This window comes from Ammodytes marinus (assembly GCF_949987685.1).
Source record: "Ammodytes marinus genome assembly, chromosome: 1".
Classification (NCBI taxonomy): domain Eukaryota; kingdom Metazoa; phylum Chordata; class Actinopteri; order Uranoscopiformes; family Ammodytidae; genus Ammodytes; species Ammodytes marinus.
In genome coordinates, this window is record NC_137230.1 from 3464701 (window position 1) to 3477561 (window position 12861).

General features: G+C 42.1%; 2 protein-coding genes across 2 annotated transcripts; one reads left to right on the forward strand and one right to left on the reverse strand.

The window, feature by feature from the left end:
• Nucleotides 1-3518: 3518 nt before the first annotated feature.
• Nucleotides 3519-6785, reverse strand: tlnrd1 (talin rod domain containing 1). The gene has a single exon (XM_080040995.1). The coding sequence runs from the start codon at nucleotides 5185-5187 to the stop codon at nucleotides 4117-4119; it is 1071 nt and encodes a 356-aa protein (XP_079897121.1). The 5' UTR covers nucleotides 5188-6785; the 3' UTR covers nucleotides 3519-4116.
• Nucleotides 6786-9440: 2655 nt separating this feature from the next.
• Nucleotides 9441-12829, forward strand: mesd (mesoderm development LRP chaperone; the record flags this gene model as incomplete). Its single annotated transcript, XM_080034598.1, has 3 exons — nucleotides 9441-9593; nucleotides 10706-10938; nucleotides 12018-12829. 3 exons carry the CDS (start codon nucleotides 9441-9443, stop codon nucleotides 12280-12282), a joined length of 651 nt encoding a protein of 216 aa, XP_079890724.1. The 3' UTR covers nucleotides 12283-12829.
• Nucleotides 12830-12861: the final 32 nt, after the last annotated feature.

Here is a 12861-nt window from a genome sequence, read left to right on the forward strand (position 1 = left end):
GCAAAATTATTTCCTATTCTTGCTCGAAATACATCTTCAGATGCTCAACATTCCGGGTCTCCATTGTGATATTTTGTGCTTCCTAATCGTAACCACATTATTTCAACGGGAGACAGGTATGGACTGCAGACAGGCCAGTCTAGTACCTGCTCTCTGTTCCTATGAAGCCAAGCTGTTTTAAGACGTGTAGAATGTGGCTCTGTGTTGTCTTGCTTAAATAAGAAGGGCTGTCCCTGAAATAGATGTCTGGATGGCAGCATGTTGCTCCAAAAACTGTATGTACTTTTCAGCATTAATGGTGCCTTCATAGATGTGCAAGTTACCCATGCCATGGGCCCTTACCCACCCCCATACCATCACAAACTCGGGCTTGTCAACTTTGTATTGGTAACAATCTGGATGGTCCTTTTCCTCTGGAGCCCGGAGGACACAACGGACATGATTTACAAAAGAATATTTTAAATGTAGACTCATCAGACCACAGCACACTGTTCCACTTTGCATCAGTCCATCTCAGATGAGTCCAGGCCCAGAGAAGTCTGCAGCATTGGTGGATGTTGTTGATATATGGCTTGCACTTTGCATGGTAAAGTCTGATCTTGCATTTGTGGATGTAGCAATGAACTGTATTTACCGACAATGGTTTTCTGGAGTGTTCCATGGCCCATGTAGTAATATCCTTTATAAAATAACGTCATATTTTAATGCAGTGCCACGTGAGGTCATGGGCATTACATTTTAATTTTGGACCTTGCCTTACGTGCAGAGATTTCTCCGGTTTCTCTAAGTATTTTAATTATATTATGGATTGTAGAAGGTGAAATCCTTCAATTCTTTGCAGGAATGTTGTTTTCAAACTGTTGGACTGTTTTCCTCTGCAGTTCTTCACAAAGTGTTGAGCCTCACCCCATTATTGCTTGTGAAGACTGAACCTTTACGGGATGCCCCTTTATATCCATTCATGATAATATCACCTGTTACCAGTTAACATGTTTATGTGAGTAATGTTCCAAAAGGGTATTTTATTTTTATCAGTTAAGAAAATGTTTTTTTTAACATTGTACAGCTTTCCCTATCTTGTAATGCCCCTGTCCCAACTTTTTTGAAATGTGTTGCAATTTTTAAATTGTGTATTTGTGTATATTTACAAAATATTATAAAGTTTATCAGTTTAAATGAATACATATGATGTAATACATCAACTTAAGGTCCCATAATCATTCTTAGCACAATTATGAAGGAATATTAAGGATCTATTCATATATTGTTCATCGTCTCATTTATGATACATTTTGTTCTTAAAACACTCCATAATGCTTTTTAGCACCTGTACATAGTATGTTTAGATTTATGAAATAAAAAACCAAGCTGTATCCAAAATCGGTTTTGGAAAAACCTTGGAAGTTAATACGGTGCAGAAAAATGAAATAAAGATTTAACTCTGGCTTCATCCAACATCTATATTTTTACTTTTCAGAGATATATGCAAATGTACGCATAATTAGTTAGTTATTGCCAAATTTACATATTAATTCAAACATATCTGAATTTTTTATTTTATTTTTACATTTGTGTGAGTGATTAACTGGGGAAGTTTAATGATATCTGTAAGTCCATTTATTAATTACCCTTTTCCCTATCATTTTGTGACATGCAGAATGTTGTCACAATTGGAAAATCCCAGGTTAAATCAAATTCCAGAAAAAAAAATTAAATAATCAGTGCGATATATCACTATCTATCTATTTATTTCCTTGAACAGGCAGATCCATGGTGTTCTCTCAAACTCCATCGGCATGTGTCGACTTTGGCAACAACTAACTGTTGCTTTTACTATCTTTTATTATCTTCATTCATGAATCCAAATACCAACACATGTTAAGCTCCTCTTCTTCTAGTTAATCATCAACATTGTTGTCGATACATGGTCTTTTGATCAGTTATTCAATCACTTCTATCAACTGAAGTGTAGACGCCCGAGTTTCAATAGTGACCATAATCTAGTATTGTACTTAGGGCTGCAACTAACGATTATTTTGATAATCGATTAATCTGTCGATTATTTTCTCGTTTGATCGGCTTTTAATCGATTCGTGTTTTGGGCCGTAAAATGTCAGAAAATTGTGAAAAATGTTGATCAATTTTCCAAAGCCCATGTTGACTTCCTCGAATGTATTTTTATGTCCAAAACACAAAGATATTTCAGTTTACTGTCATAATAGGATTAAAGAAACCAGAAAATATTCACATTTGAGAAGCTAAAATCAGAGAATTTGGAATTTTTTTATTAAATAATGACTTGAAACTATTAATCGATTATCAAAATAGTTGGCGATTATTTTAATAATCGATTCGTCGATTAATCGTTGCAGCTCTAATTGTACTGTACATAAGTATCATGTCAATGCTCTTTATTTGAACATTTTATGATGAGAACATTCTACCTTTTACTCTGCTGTCCATCAGTATGAGGAATCTGAAATGACTCAAACTAATTTAGCTCTACCTTGACCTGCTACATATACATGAGTAATAACAATTGTTAATAATAACAATTTTAGTGATAATACTTAGTTTGCTATTTGACTTGATATTTGAGTACTTCTTCCACCACTGCAAGATGAAACAAAGACTTGCTCTGCGTTCCAATCCCCATATTTCCCTACTATATAGTATGCCAAATTTTTTTTTATGATGTCCTAATACATGAACGTCAATTGTAGTATGCTGAAAATACATAAATGCCCCACTAACTCCAATAGCATTTTGCAGTATTTGTCTTTATTCTTGACAGTTCTCGACATAATGAAAATAAAAATCTTCCTTATCTGATTTTTTTTCTCTCCCGTGGCCCTAAAACTCTTCTGTACTTTAGTATGTAGTGTAATAAACAGAAAAAGTATGTGATTTGGAACGCAGGGATGGAGTTGGAGACGGGTTCCCTGATATTATCATTATTGTCGTGAGGAGAGTCACTATCAAATACTGACTATTATAAAATCATCAAGACTTATTCAGCATTACATGTCGGCATTCTATCATTTCTTAATCACATTCAATCCACAGTGAGTTACCTCAAGATAATCCAATCCAATGTTAAGTAAATAGTGGGTATCATCTCAAACCTCCCAAACTACAACAATGCAACATTTATTATATTCCCGTATAATGGTTGCTCGCCATTGATCACGGATTTGATCTGCTACCTGCATCCTGATAAATGATCATATTTTATGACTAAATCTGAGGAAAAATTATAATTTTGAATTTTGGCTTGCATGACGCCCTTGCATCTTATACATTGATTCATGAGGGGTGTTTTTTTTAGAAGGTGACATTTTAAATTCTATTTATGTGTTTTTAATGAATACAACCAAGTTCCATAGTATTGGGGTTGGAAGCAGAAATCTCAGAGACCGATATTGCCAAACCTATAAAACATATTTGTTTTTTGTTATGTGGCTGAATCATAGTCAAATCAATTTGGCTTTTAAAAGCACACAAGCCCAACAAAAGCATATCAGAAAAAAAAACAGTTTTAATAGTTGAAATAAATACTCCATTACATGCATGATCAAAACACTTTTAAAATACTATGGGGGAAGTCTGGTAAATAGTGTAAAACCTATGGCACACACTCACAGCAGCTTTTACCAATTAAGAATTCACACGTTGGAAAAAACTACAAAAAACAAACAAAAAAGGGGCAAAACGAGAAGCATTGAGACACTCGGATCACTCTCTCCAATCTCACAAAGCACAGTAGGTGGGTCTACTTTAGGTTCACACTGCAGGCTACATCCATCATCAAGGCTGGTGTTTTCACCGGAGCTGAAAACTTGAGGTAAACGTTTCAGGTTTATTCAGGCTGCTGTGTGTTAGTGAGCGGGCTCAGTCAGAGCAGAGCAAGTGTTCCTGTTTCTAACCAGGGTCTGAATCACATCCAGCGCGACATCAGACCCTGTAGTGGTGGCTTTAGTGCTCCTCTGCATTCTAACACGGTGCTGCCACCACATGAACAGACAGCCACTCTGACTGAGCCCAGCCCCACAGTGAGTCTCTTTGGTGGGTCACAACAGGACAGAATGGTAGGCTTCAGAAGCTCATGGTCCTGAACTAATTCACAGAATGGGAGTTGACTGGCGGCAGTGTCCGTGGAGAGGAGCGTTCTCTCAGAGCCTGAGTGAGCAGCGTGCAGCCGTCCGACACGGCGCACGCAGAGTTGCGCAGGCGCTCGCGGTAGTCGGCCATCTTGGTGCTGCCCTCTGGATGCTGCGCCACGTCCCTGAGGCCCTGGGTGAGGAGGACACAGGCCGACACCACACTCATGGCTCCCCCTAACACTGCAGTCTGGACCCCCTTCCCTTCACTGGAGATGCTGGCCGCTCGGCCCAGGAACAGCGGCTCTGTGGCGAAGCCCACCAGGGCGCCCACGGCCTGGACCAGAGCGGCGCTGAAGAGCACGCAGCGGCTCCTGGTCAGCTCGCTGGGCTGGGTCTTCACCTCCTTGACGCAGGCCAGGAAGGCCGTGCCGCTGGTGCTCATGCTCTTGACGCTCAGCTTGAACTGCTCCTTGGCAAAGCGGTCCCTGGACCTCTCGCTGGCCAGGGACGAGATGTCTGTGAGATTCTTCAGGCTGGTGGAGATGTTCTGAGAGAGTTCCAGGAGGAGTTGTGGGGTTAAGTCGGGCAGGGGCGTCACTCGTAGCACACCACAGCTCTGCTCCACCTCATGCCTGCAGCGCGTCACCTTGTAGCGGTCCACCAGGCCCGGCAGGCAGGGCTGAGAGCCGGGCGTCTCCACCGCCGCCAGGTAGGCAGCGTGGGCAGAGCACTCGGTCAGAGACACCACCAGGTCGGCCATCTCCAGCAAACGCTCGCCCACCTCTGTGAAGCGGCCCATGTTGAGCTGACTCTGGATGTCGTGTGTGAGGATGGAGAGCTCCTTGGTGCGGGCGATGGCCGTGTCGCGGCACTGCTCAAAGGTCTCGGCCAGAGCCACGCCCTCCGCGGTGAGGACGGGCCGCGTCTCGCTGGACAGCAGCAGCAGGTCGGCCACCATCTGCATCTTCCCTTTGCACGTGTCGCAGACGGACCACAGACGCTTCCTCTGCTGCACACTGCCCAGGGGCGCACTGCTGCTGGGGGAGCCCTCACTGGAAGACTTGCCAGAACCACCACTAGCCATAATAAGGAGGGGGGATTGGGATGGGGAGGGGGTTTCAGTTATTTCTAGTGTTCTGCCGCTGTGCACGGCATTGTACTGTTTCCAGGAGAAGCCTCACCTCACTGCTACTCTTTTAAATTACAACTGGCCAAACAGTCTTCCTTAAATTCCTTCAAATATATAGGTCATCAACTGTACATAATATGCTGACACACACACACACACACACACACACAGGACATGTATTCTCTATGTAAACATATAGAAAGCATTTACTCGTGTTCGAATAACATCAATGAATGTGTCTCTAAAAGTATACCATAACAAGTGTTCCATGTGTTACCATCTTAATACAGTCAGTCAAAATCCCCCACCACTTCGGAAGTCATCAGTGTAGTGAGATAAAGATATAATATGCTCTTTATATTCTTGACTCATTCATTTAAAATGCCCTGAACGCCATCATCCAAAAAGTTAATATTCTCATTGTATAGTCCCAGGTTTTTTTTTGTTACGGAACAGAAAAATTCACAGGTTGTTGAGTTAAAAAAAACACAAGTCACACACAAACTGCTGTCAGTGCCACCAAGGTGCCTTCTACAAGGCAAAGTGCAGATGAAGAAATATTAAAACAAAAACAAAAAAAAACCTTATCGTTTAGAAACACATTCCCGATAGTTACGATCTGCTGAGCTGTCTGTAACGTTAGATGCCTTTCAACCAAGAAAACATCCCCTCAACTTTTAGTAGATGCCTTTTTTCAGTCTTTTTTTTTTAAATCTCTTTTCTTTCTCTTGTAATCAAGAGGATTTCATTGTGTCCACTTGAACCAGAGCAAGTAGTCTGAAAGAGCACCGAGATCTCGTCCGACTCGTTCCCGATGACTGTGACCGGCGTGGCGCTCTCATGTTGCTTACAGACGGGACACCACCCGGGCAGCTCTTCTTCTTCTTCTTGTGGACAGCGGGAAGAATTGTGTTTCCCTCCGGCACCATCATGTCATTAGTCCTGCCGAGAAGAATACACCGACAGGCCCAAAACAAATCCAACAACACCGCTCCCCTTCTCAGTCCACTTTCAATCTCTTCTTCTTCATACACAGCCCTGGGTTAGAAGCTAGCAGTTGCTCCGGTCGTTTCAACTCCATATGCATCGTTCGTCTGTCCGCCCTCCACCACCTCGACCTCCTAACTCGGGACCAGTGGTTGTGTAGCCCCGCGTATCCTCCGTGGGGACTCGCCTCTCGTAGCCATAGCAGTCGCTCGTCTTTAAAACATTTCCAACTCACAGGTCTTGGCAGCTCCCCATCGTCCACGAACCCGTGAACGTCTCTGAGAAGGGGCCGTTATTCCCACAGATTCAAAGCGGTGCTGCCTGGCTGCGCGCTCCCGCTGCACTGACTTTACTATGAGGAAGCGGGGAGGGTGTGGTCGCGGGCTGAACGGCAGCTGGACCCCGAGCGAAGTTCCAGCTCAACAAGTAGCCCTTCGCTTCAACAATGATACAAATTAACTTTTCGCCGTGTCTGTGAACTGGTTGTTTCCGTCCCGCCTTAACGACATAGCAAAAAAAATGAAGTTACACGGTAGCAAGAGAGCTCCAAGGAGTTTGACGACTGCTTTTCCTCCTGGGACAGGCTGCTGCTGATCTGCCATGAGACAGCGCTGCGGCGTCAAGTTAGCCGCTAGCCTAGCCAGCTACAGTCACTCCGGAAGCTGGGTGATCAAAATAAAAGCACAGCTACCTGCTATCACAATTAGGCCTGTATCTTTAGTAAAATATTTGAATACTTTATCCATCCCTGAATTAAGCAGTTTATAGGCTAAAGCAAAAGTTGCAATTCTGCTATATGTCAAAATACTCAAGTAGGGCCTATGATTTCACAACTATCAACAAGTAGCCTATTCCAGTCGTCAAAATAAAATATTACGAATATGAAATTATAACCTACACCTGCTGCAAATTTGGGAAAGCACTAGTAGGCTACTAGTAGGCTACACCATCTGTCTGAAACAATTGATCATTTCGATTAATTAAAGACATTTATCATACAAATATGCCCAACATTCCCAATGATGATTTTCTCTGTTTATATTATAAAGTAGGTATATCTCTTTGGGTTTGGACTATTGGTGTGTTGCAGAAAATTAAAATGCTTAAGAACAAGTTGTTCAATATCAGAGGTGTGAGCTGATTTTTTTTTCAATCAAACTTGAATGATCGCTCGTTGAGAAATAAACTGGATTGTTGCCGTTTATAGAGATAGCCATATCAGAAGATGATGTCAAGGCATTCCACAACTGTTTATAATGCTCTGTTTAGGGTTATTTCACATAGGCCTATGTGAAGAAAGATATAATACCCAACATGAAACCTTTGGGGGAAAATTACAGGAACGGTGCATGCTATCTGGGGAATGGTGTATAGCGCCTGTATCTTCTCCCTCTTTTGGTCCTTGGTAGGAGGTTGAGGAGATGAACACACTGAATGTGAATGGGTTGTATAGTGTCAGTGGGACTTGCAGCTGCACAGGGCACAGTGCCATTGGGTGGAGACAGGCCCGGGGAGGAAACGGCTCTACAGTTTGTGTGTCAGCTATAGTCTGATCTCTGATCTCCACAACCCCGTGAACTTCACACACACACACACACTGCAGCTCTCTAAAAGCGTCCCAATAGCATATAGCCACATGCTCACTGAGGGGAAAATAACACTTCATTAACATTGTGTTCAAGATGATATCAGCAAAGCTACAATGAAGCTTGGTGTAAGCTCAATGAGAGAGACTGGCTATATCTTCATGCTTGTTGTATTTATTATTTTCTGTGTGTGTGTGTGTGTGTGTGTGTGTGTGTGTGTGTGTGTGTGTGTGTGTGTGTGTGTGTGTGTGTGTGTGTGTGTGCATGCGTGTGTGTGTGTATTTGTCCATGTCTCTGTGTCCTCCTGTTTCGTTCTCACTCAGCTGACTGAAGGCGTTCCCTCCCTCATGTTAAACCAATCAGATTTTCCCATGACCTTTGGAAGTCAATCATCCTGTTGCCATAAAAGTTTAAAACCGTTCATTTCTCTGCTGCTGCTCCCCATCCCATCAATGAGCCACACTACAGTTTATTTGCACTGGTATTGCATCGTTCTCAACAAATGCGATATTTCCTCAAGGTTGACTAAAATGTGTTGAAAACTACAGTATCCAGCTGTTAAAAGATTTTTTTTTAAAACATATAAAGATGAAGATTTATATTTGAGCTATTTTTAAGACTTTTGTTTTCAGTATAGGAACCAGTGGGCTTGGTGCTGAGAGCCACACACAGTGTACGGAGGTCAGTTTATGGAATTGTTTAACATTTAATAAAAATGTGTATATTATTTATATATAATATGTTGGTATTTTTTAGAACAGACTTGGTAGACAACGAATATAATATTCATGAGTATGTTTTAATCAGTGTTTCGGAGCGGTGCACATTTTTATAGTGGGCGTCCTGGGGAAATGCACCTGTTGGAAGATGAAGAAGAAGAACTATAGAATAAATAACTAAATACATCTTCACCTCATCACTTGATATTGTGGAAAGACTTGAGGCAGTGGTGGATGATGCCGACACGTCGATTATGCAAATTCTTCCGAAGCAAGGAAACGTTGACATCGACAATCTCACCACTAGATTCCGCTAAATACTCCAATAATACTAATACTGCACCTGAAACGGAGACAGAATGCCGTATCCTTGTTTGGAAATCACTAATTATCTTAAAATACGCTATGCAGACTTTAGGAGATTTTTTTTTTTACAATCTCTAATAAAGGGGGAGCAATAAAAGTGGTGACAAGTGGATTCACTTTTTTTGGTGCACGTGTACAAAATGACACAGCTTTTCAAACAACACTCAACAGGCACTCAACTTGTTTGCATTTCTTTTGAAGTTTCCTTGACATCCTGTATATCCTCAATGATTTACAGAACTGCAGTCTGTTATAAAATGTGATTGTCATATTACTATCTTACTGGTAGAAAGCACAAGTCTCTTAATGTATATGGAATTGTAGTGAATGAGGCCCCACAATTGCAAAAAGATCCTTTAAATAAATAAATGGAAATGGAAAGAGAATAAAAAGCAACATAAAAAGAGAGAACATTTGAAAATAATTCTTGCTTTATTTTGAAATTCCCCCATATGATGTCGTGTCCTGGCTTTTTACAGCTGTGATACGCCCCTCCCCGTCCTGTGACCGGAAGCTGTTCGGAGCCAATCAGAGCCCACCATCTGTAAACATGGCGTCAGACATTAGATGTAGATGTGCTTTGCTCCTGCTCTGCACATATTTGCTTTGTATTTTAGCGGCCGGCGGCAAAGATAAACCAAAGAAGAAGGATATCCGAGACTACAATGACGCGGATATGGCACGGCTCCTGGAACAATGGGAGGTAACGTGAAACATGTGTTTTTTAATTCAGTATTCCTTCACACATTAGCTAGCTACTAGCCTAGCCGTTAGCAAGGAAGTGCACTCTGCATCAACAGCATGCACCACTTATGTACGGTAACAGTAATGTTATTGCTTCTGGTGGCTATATAACCTGGGGAGAGGTATCATACAAGTAGGTGTTCCGTTCTATAGCACTGCATTCAAACGTGTGTCGGGGACTTGACACAAGACTCTTAAATTGGGCTCGATGTTTTTCACTAAGTAACCTGACAATAAAAAGTCAGTATGAAGAGTTGGTTTCTACTGCTCTGTCTGTGTTATTTGGCTCACTGGGTACTGTAACCTATTGTGGCGAAACAACTGTGCAAGTTATGACATCACTATGGCAAATAATGTGTTGCAACAAGTAGGGATGCTCAGATCTCGATTATCGGGCAAATATACAGACACCGTTTCATAAACACATCTTGCCATCATTTGACTGTGAGATTGGCAGTCGATTCAGGCTCCTCCCATCATATCGTAGAATAGTCGACTATCCTGGGTCAACCAACTTAAAATAAAAATGTCTTTCATGGTTTAAATAATTTATATTAGATTTCTAAATTGATCTTAGTTGTCAGTCCGATATCCGATACGTAGATTGCAGCCATATCAGATACTGATATTGGATCTGCCCTCATCCCTAGTGTTCCCATCTCTAGTATGAATTCGGATCAGAGCACCAAACAAAGAGTGACTTGGTAACCTCCAGTTCAGAATCAACTTTATTTGTCATTGCACATGTTACAGAGCAACAAAAATTAGTTTTCAGTTTACACTCCGCCAAGAAACATAGAAAGACAGTGACCAATAACATGGGGGACAGGAGGGCGTAACTGTAGGGTCGTCTAGCTGGGCCGCGCCCCTTATCATAGATGGAAAAGAAAAACAAAAGGGAAAGATGAGGGGCAAAAAAGGCAATTCCCAAACTGGGCTCCTCTTTGGGGTGCACGGTGTGGGATTAGGAAAAAAAACACCTCAGCACAAATAAGCAACATAATAAACACCACAGACCAAAACACTTGTTGTTGTGTCTGTAGTGACCTCTCAGGATCTCTGTCCCAACAGGAGGATGATGACATAGAGGAGGGGGACCTGCCGGAGCACAAGAGGGCTCCTCCTTCCATAGACTTCTCCAAGGTGGACGCCTCCAAGCCTGAGGAGCTGCTCAAGATGTCCAAGAAGGGCCGCACCCTCATGGTGTTTGCCACGGTGTCTGGAGAGCCCACGGAGAAGGAGACAGAGGAGATCACCAGCCTGTGGCAGGGAAGCCTCTTCAACGCCAACTTTGATATTCAGAGGTTAGAGCCATTTAACATCCACCACTTTGTTCTGCTGCTGCTTTTGACTTCTGTTCCTTTAGGCCTTCAGTGAATCCCTGCGTTCCAATCCCCATACTTCCCTACTATTTAGTATGCCAGAAAAAGATTTAGGATGTCCCAATACATGCAAGTAGTAGTATGCTGAAAATACATAAATGCCCCATTAACTCCAATAGCATTTTGGAGTATTCATCTTTATTCTTGACATTTCTCGACATAATGAAATAAACTCTTCCTTCTCTGATTTTTTTTCTCTCCTGTCTGTGGCCCTAAAACTCTTCTGTACTTTAGTATGTAGTGTAATAAAAAGAAAGAGTATGTGATTTGGAACGCAGGGAAAGAGTGTTTTCTGTCAGTTGGACCAGCAGCAGCAATAATAATAATAATGGATTGGATTTATATAGCGCTTTATTTCTCTGTGACTCAAAGCACTTTTACAGGGTTCCAGGTTCCATTCATTCACACACAGTCATACAATCTTATCTTTCATATCAGCTTTAGGGATTTTTCTTCCTCTTTGTGCTGAAAAAATGATTTACTCTTTTGTGCATTAAAGCTGGGTTAAGCAATTCTGGAGAACGTTTGTTGACAAACTACTTTTTGTGTCAAAATCAGTTAATGTATCTCCTCACAATCTGCTACCTGTCTGTACTGTGTGCACGCTGAAACAGATCTGCTGTTGATACACAGCCTAGGCTCTGTAAACTGGTATGTAAATAAATGGAATGTAAACAATTCAGCCCCGCTTTGTTTACATTCCCTTAAATAAATAAAACAATCTTTTTGGCCCGGTACTCACTCTCGCTGCCTGTCACTGCAGCACGTAACGGATGCTACACTGAAACAGCTACTGCTAATGCATAGACTGCATTTTGGTAAACGTTCACACCCCTAGCATCAGTGTCTCTATACTCTAACGATGTATTGCAGTCAGCCTCACTAGATTTCACTTTAATTCTCCTCTCTTCTGTATTCCGACATCGCCTGTCACTGGAACATCAAATACAGTTTGTTGGTGTAAAGTTTGTTTATTAAAAAAAGAATCTGTCCTGCTGCAGGTTCGTGGTGGGCTCCAACAGAGCCATCTTCATGCTGAGAGACGGGAGCTTTGCCTGGGAGGTGAAGGACTTCCTGCTCACCCAGGAGCGCTGCCTGGACGTGACCGTGGAGGGACAGGTGTTCCCTGGGAAGGCTGCTGCAAGCCAGGGGGACAAGAAGCAGCCCAACCACACCAACACTAAGAGCAAGGCCAAGAAGAAGACAGAGGGCAAGAAGCCAGACCTGAAGGGGAACACCGCCAGCCATTCTAAAACGGAGCTGTGATTGAATACTACAGAGTCTGCTACCTGGCCTTTTCTACCAACACACTATCTATGAACAATGAACTTGTGAGGCCTACTGGACCATGTGAACATGGTCCAGTAGGAGTGAGCGACTGCTAATGAATCCTCTTGACTGAACTGATGCCATCACTCAAACATTCTAGTCTCTTTGTTGGCCCTCCCTCTCTCACTATTGGAACATGTTGGAGAGACACACCCTTTGAACAGTTATTCATTGTCCCAGAGTTGTAACAAACAAGCTCTTTCAAATGACTCCATAATGTCATTGCTATGTGCTTTTCTTTAATTATTTTTATGTTTGATTATCACCGGATGAAGAACCAATACGTCCACACATTTTCTGAAAGATTTCAATGTAAGCATTATTAACCTTTGCCATATTAGGTACAGATAATGGTTTTCTTGTGGCACAAGACTTGGAGTCATTGAGCAGACGTCAGGTCCTGGTCTGTGATGGACAGCACAGCAAGATGCGATACAAATGTGGCTCTGTTTGATTTTTCCACTGAATATGAGAATAAACATGATTTCTATATAATGCTGTGACATGGCTTTTTTT

Excerpts from the sequence above, each read along its gene's own strand:
- tlnrd1 (XM_080040995.1), bottom strand. The coding sequence starts at position 5,187 with ATGGCTAGTGGTGGTTCTGGCAAGTCTTCCAGTGAGGGCTCCCCCAGC.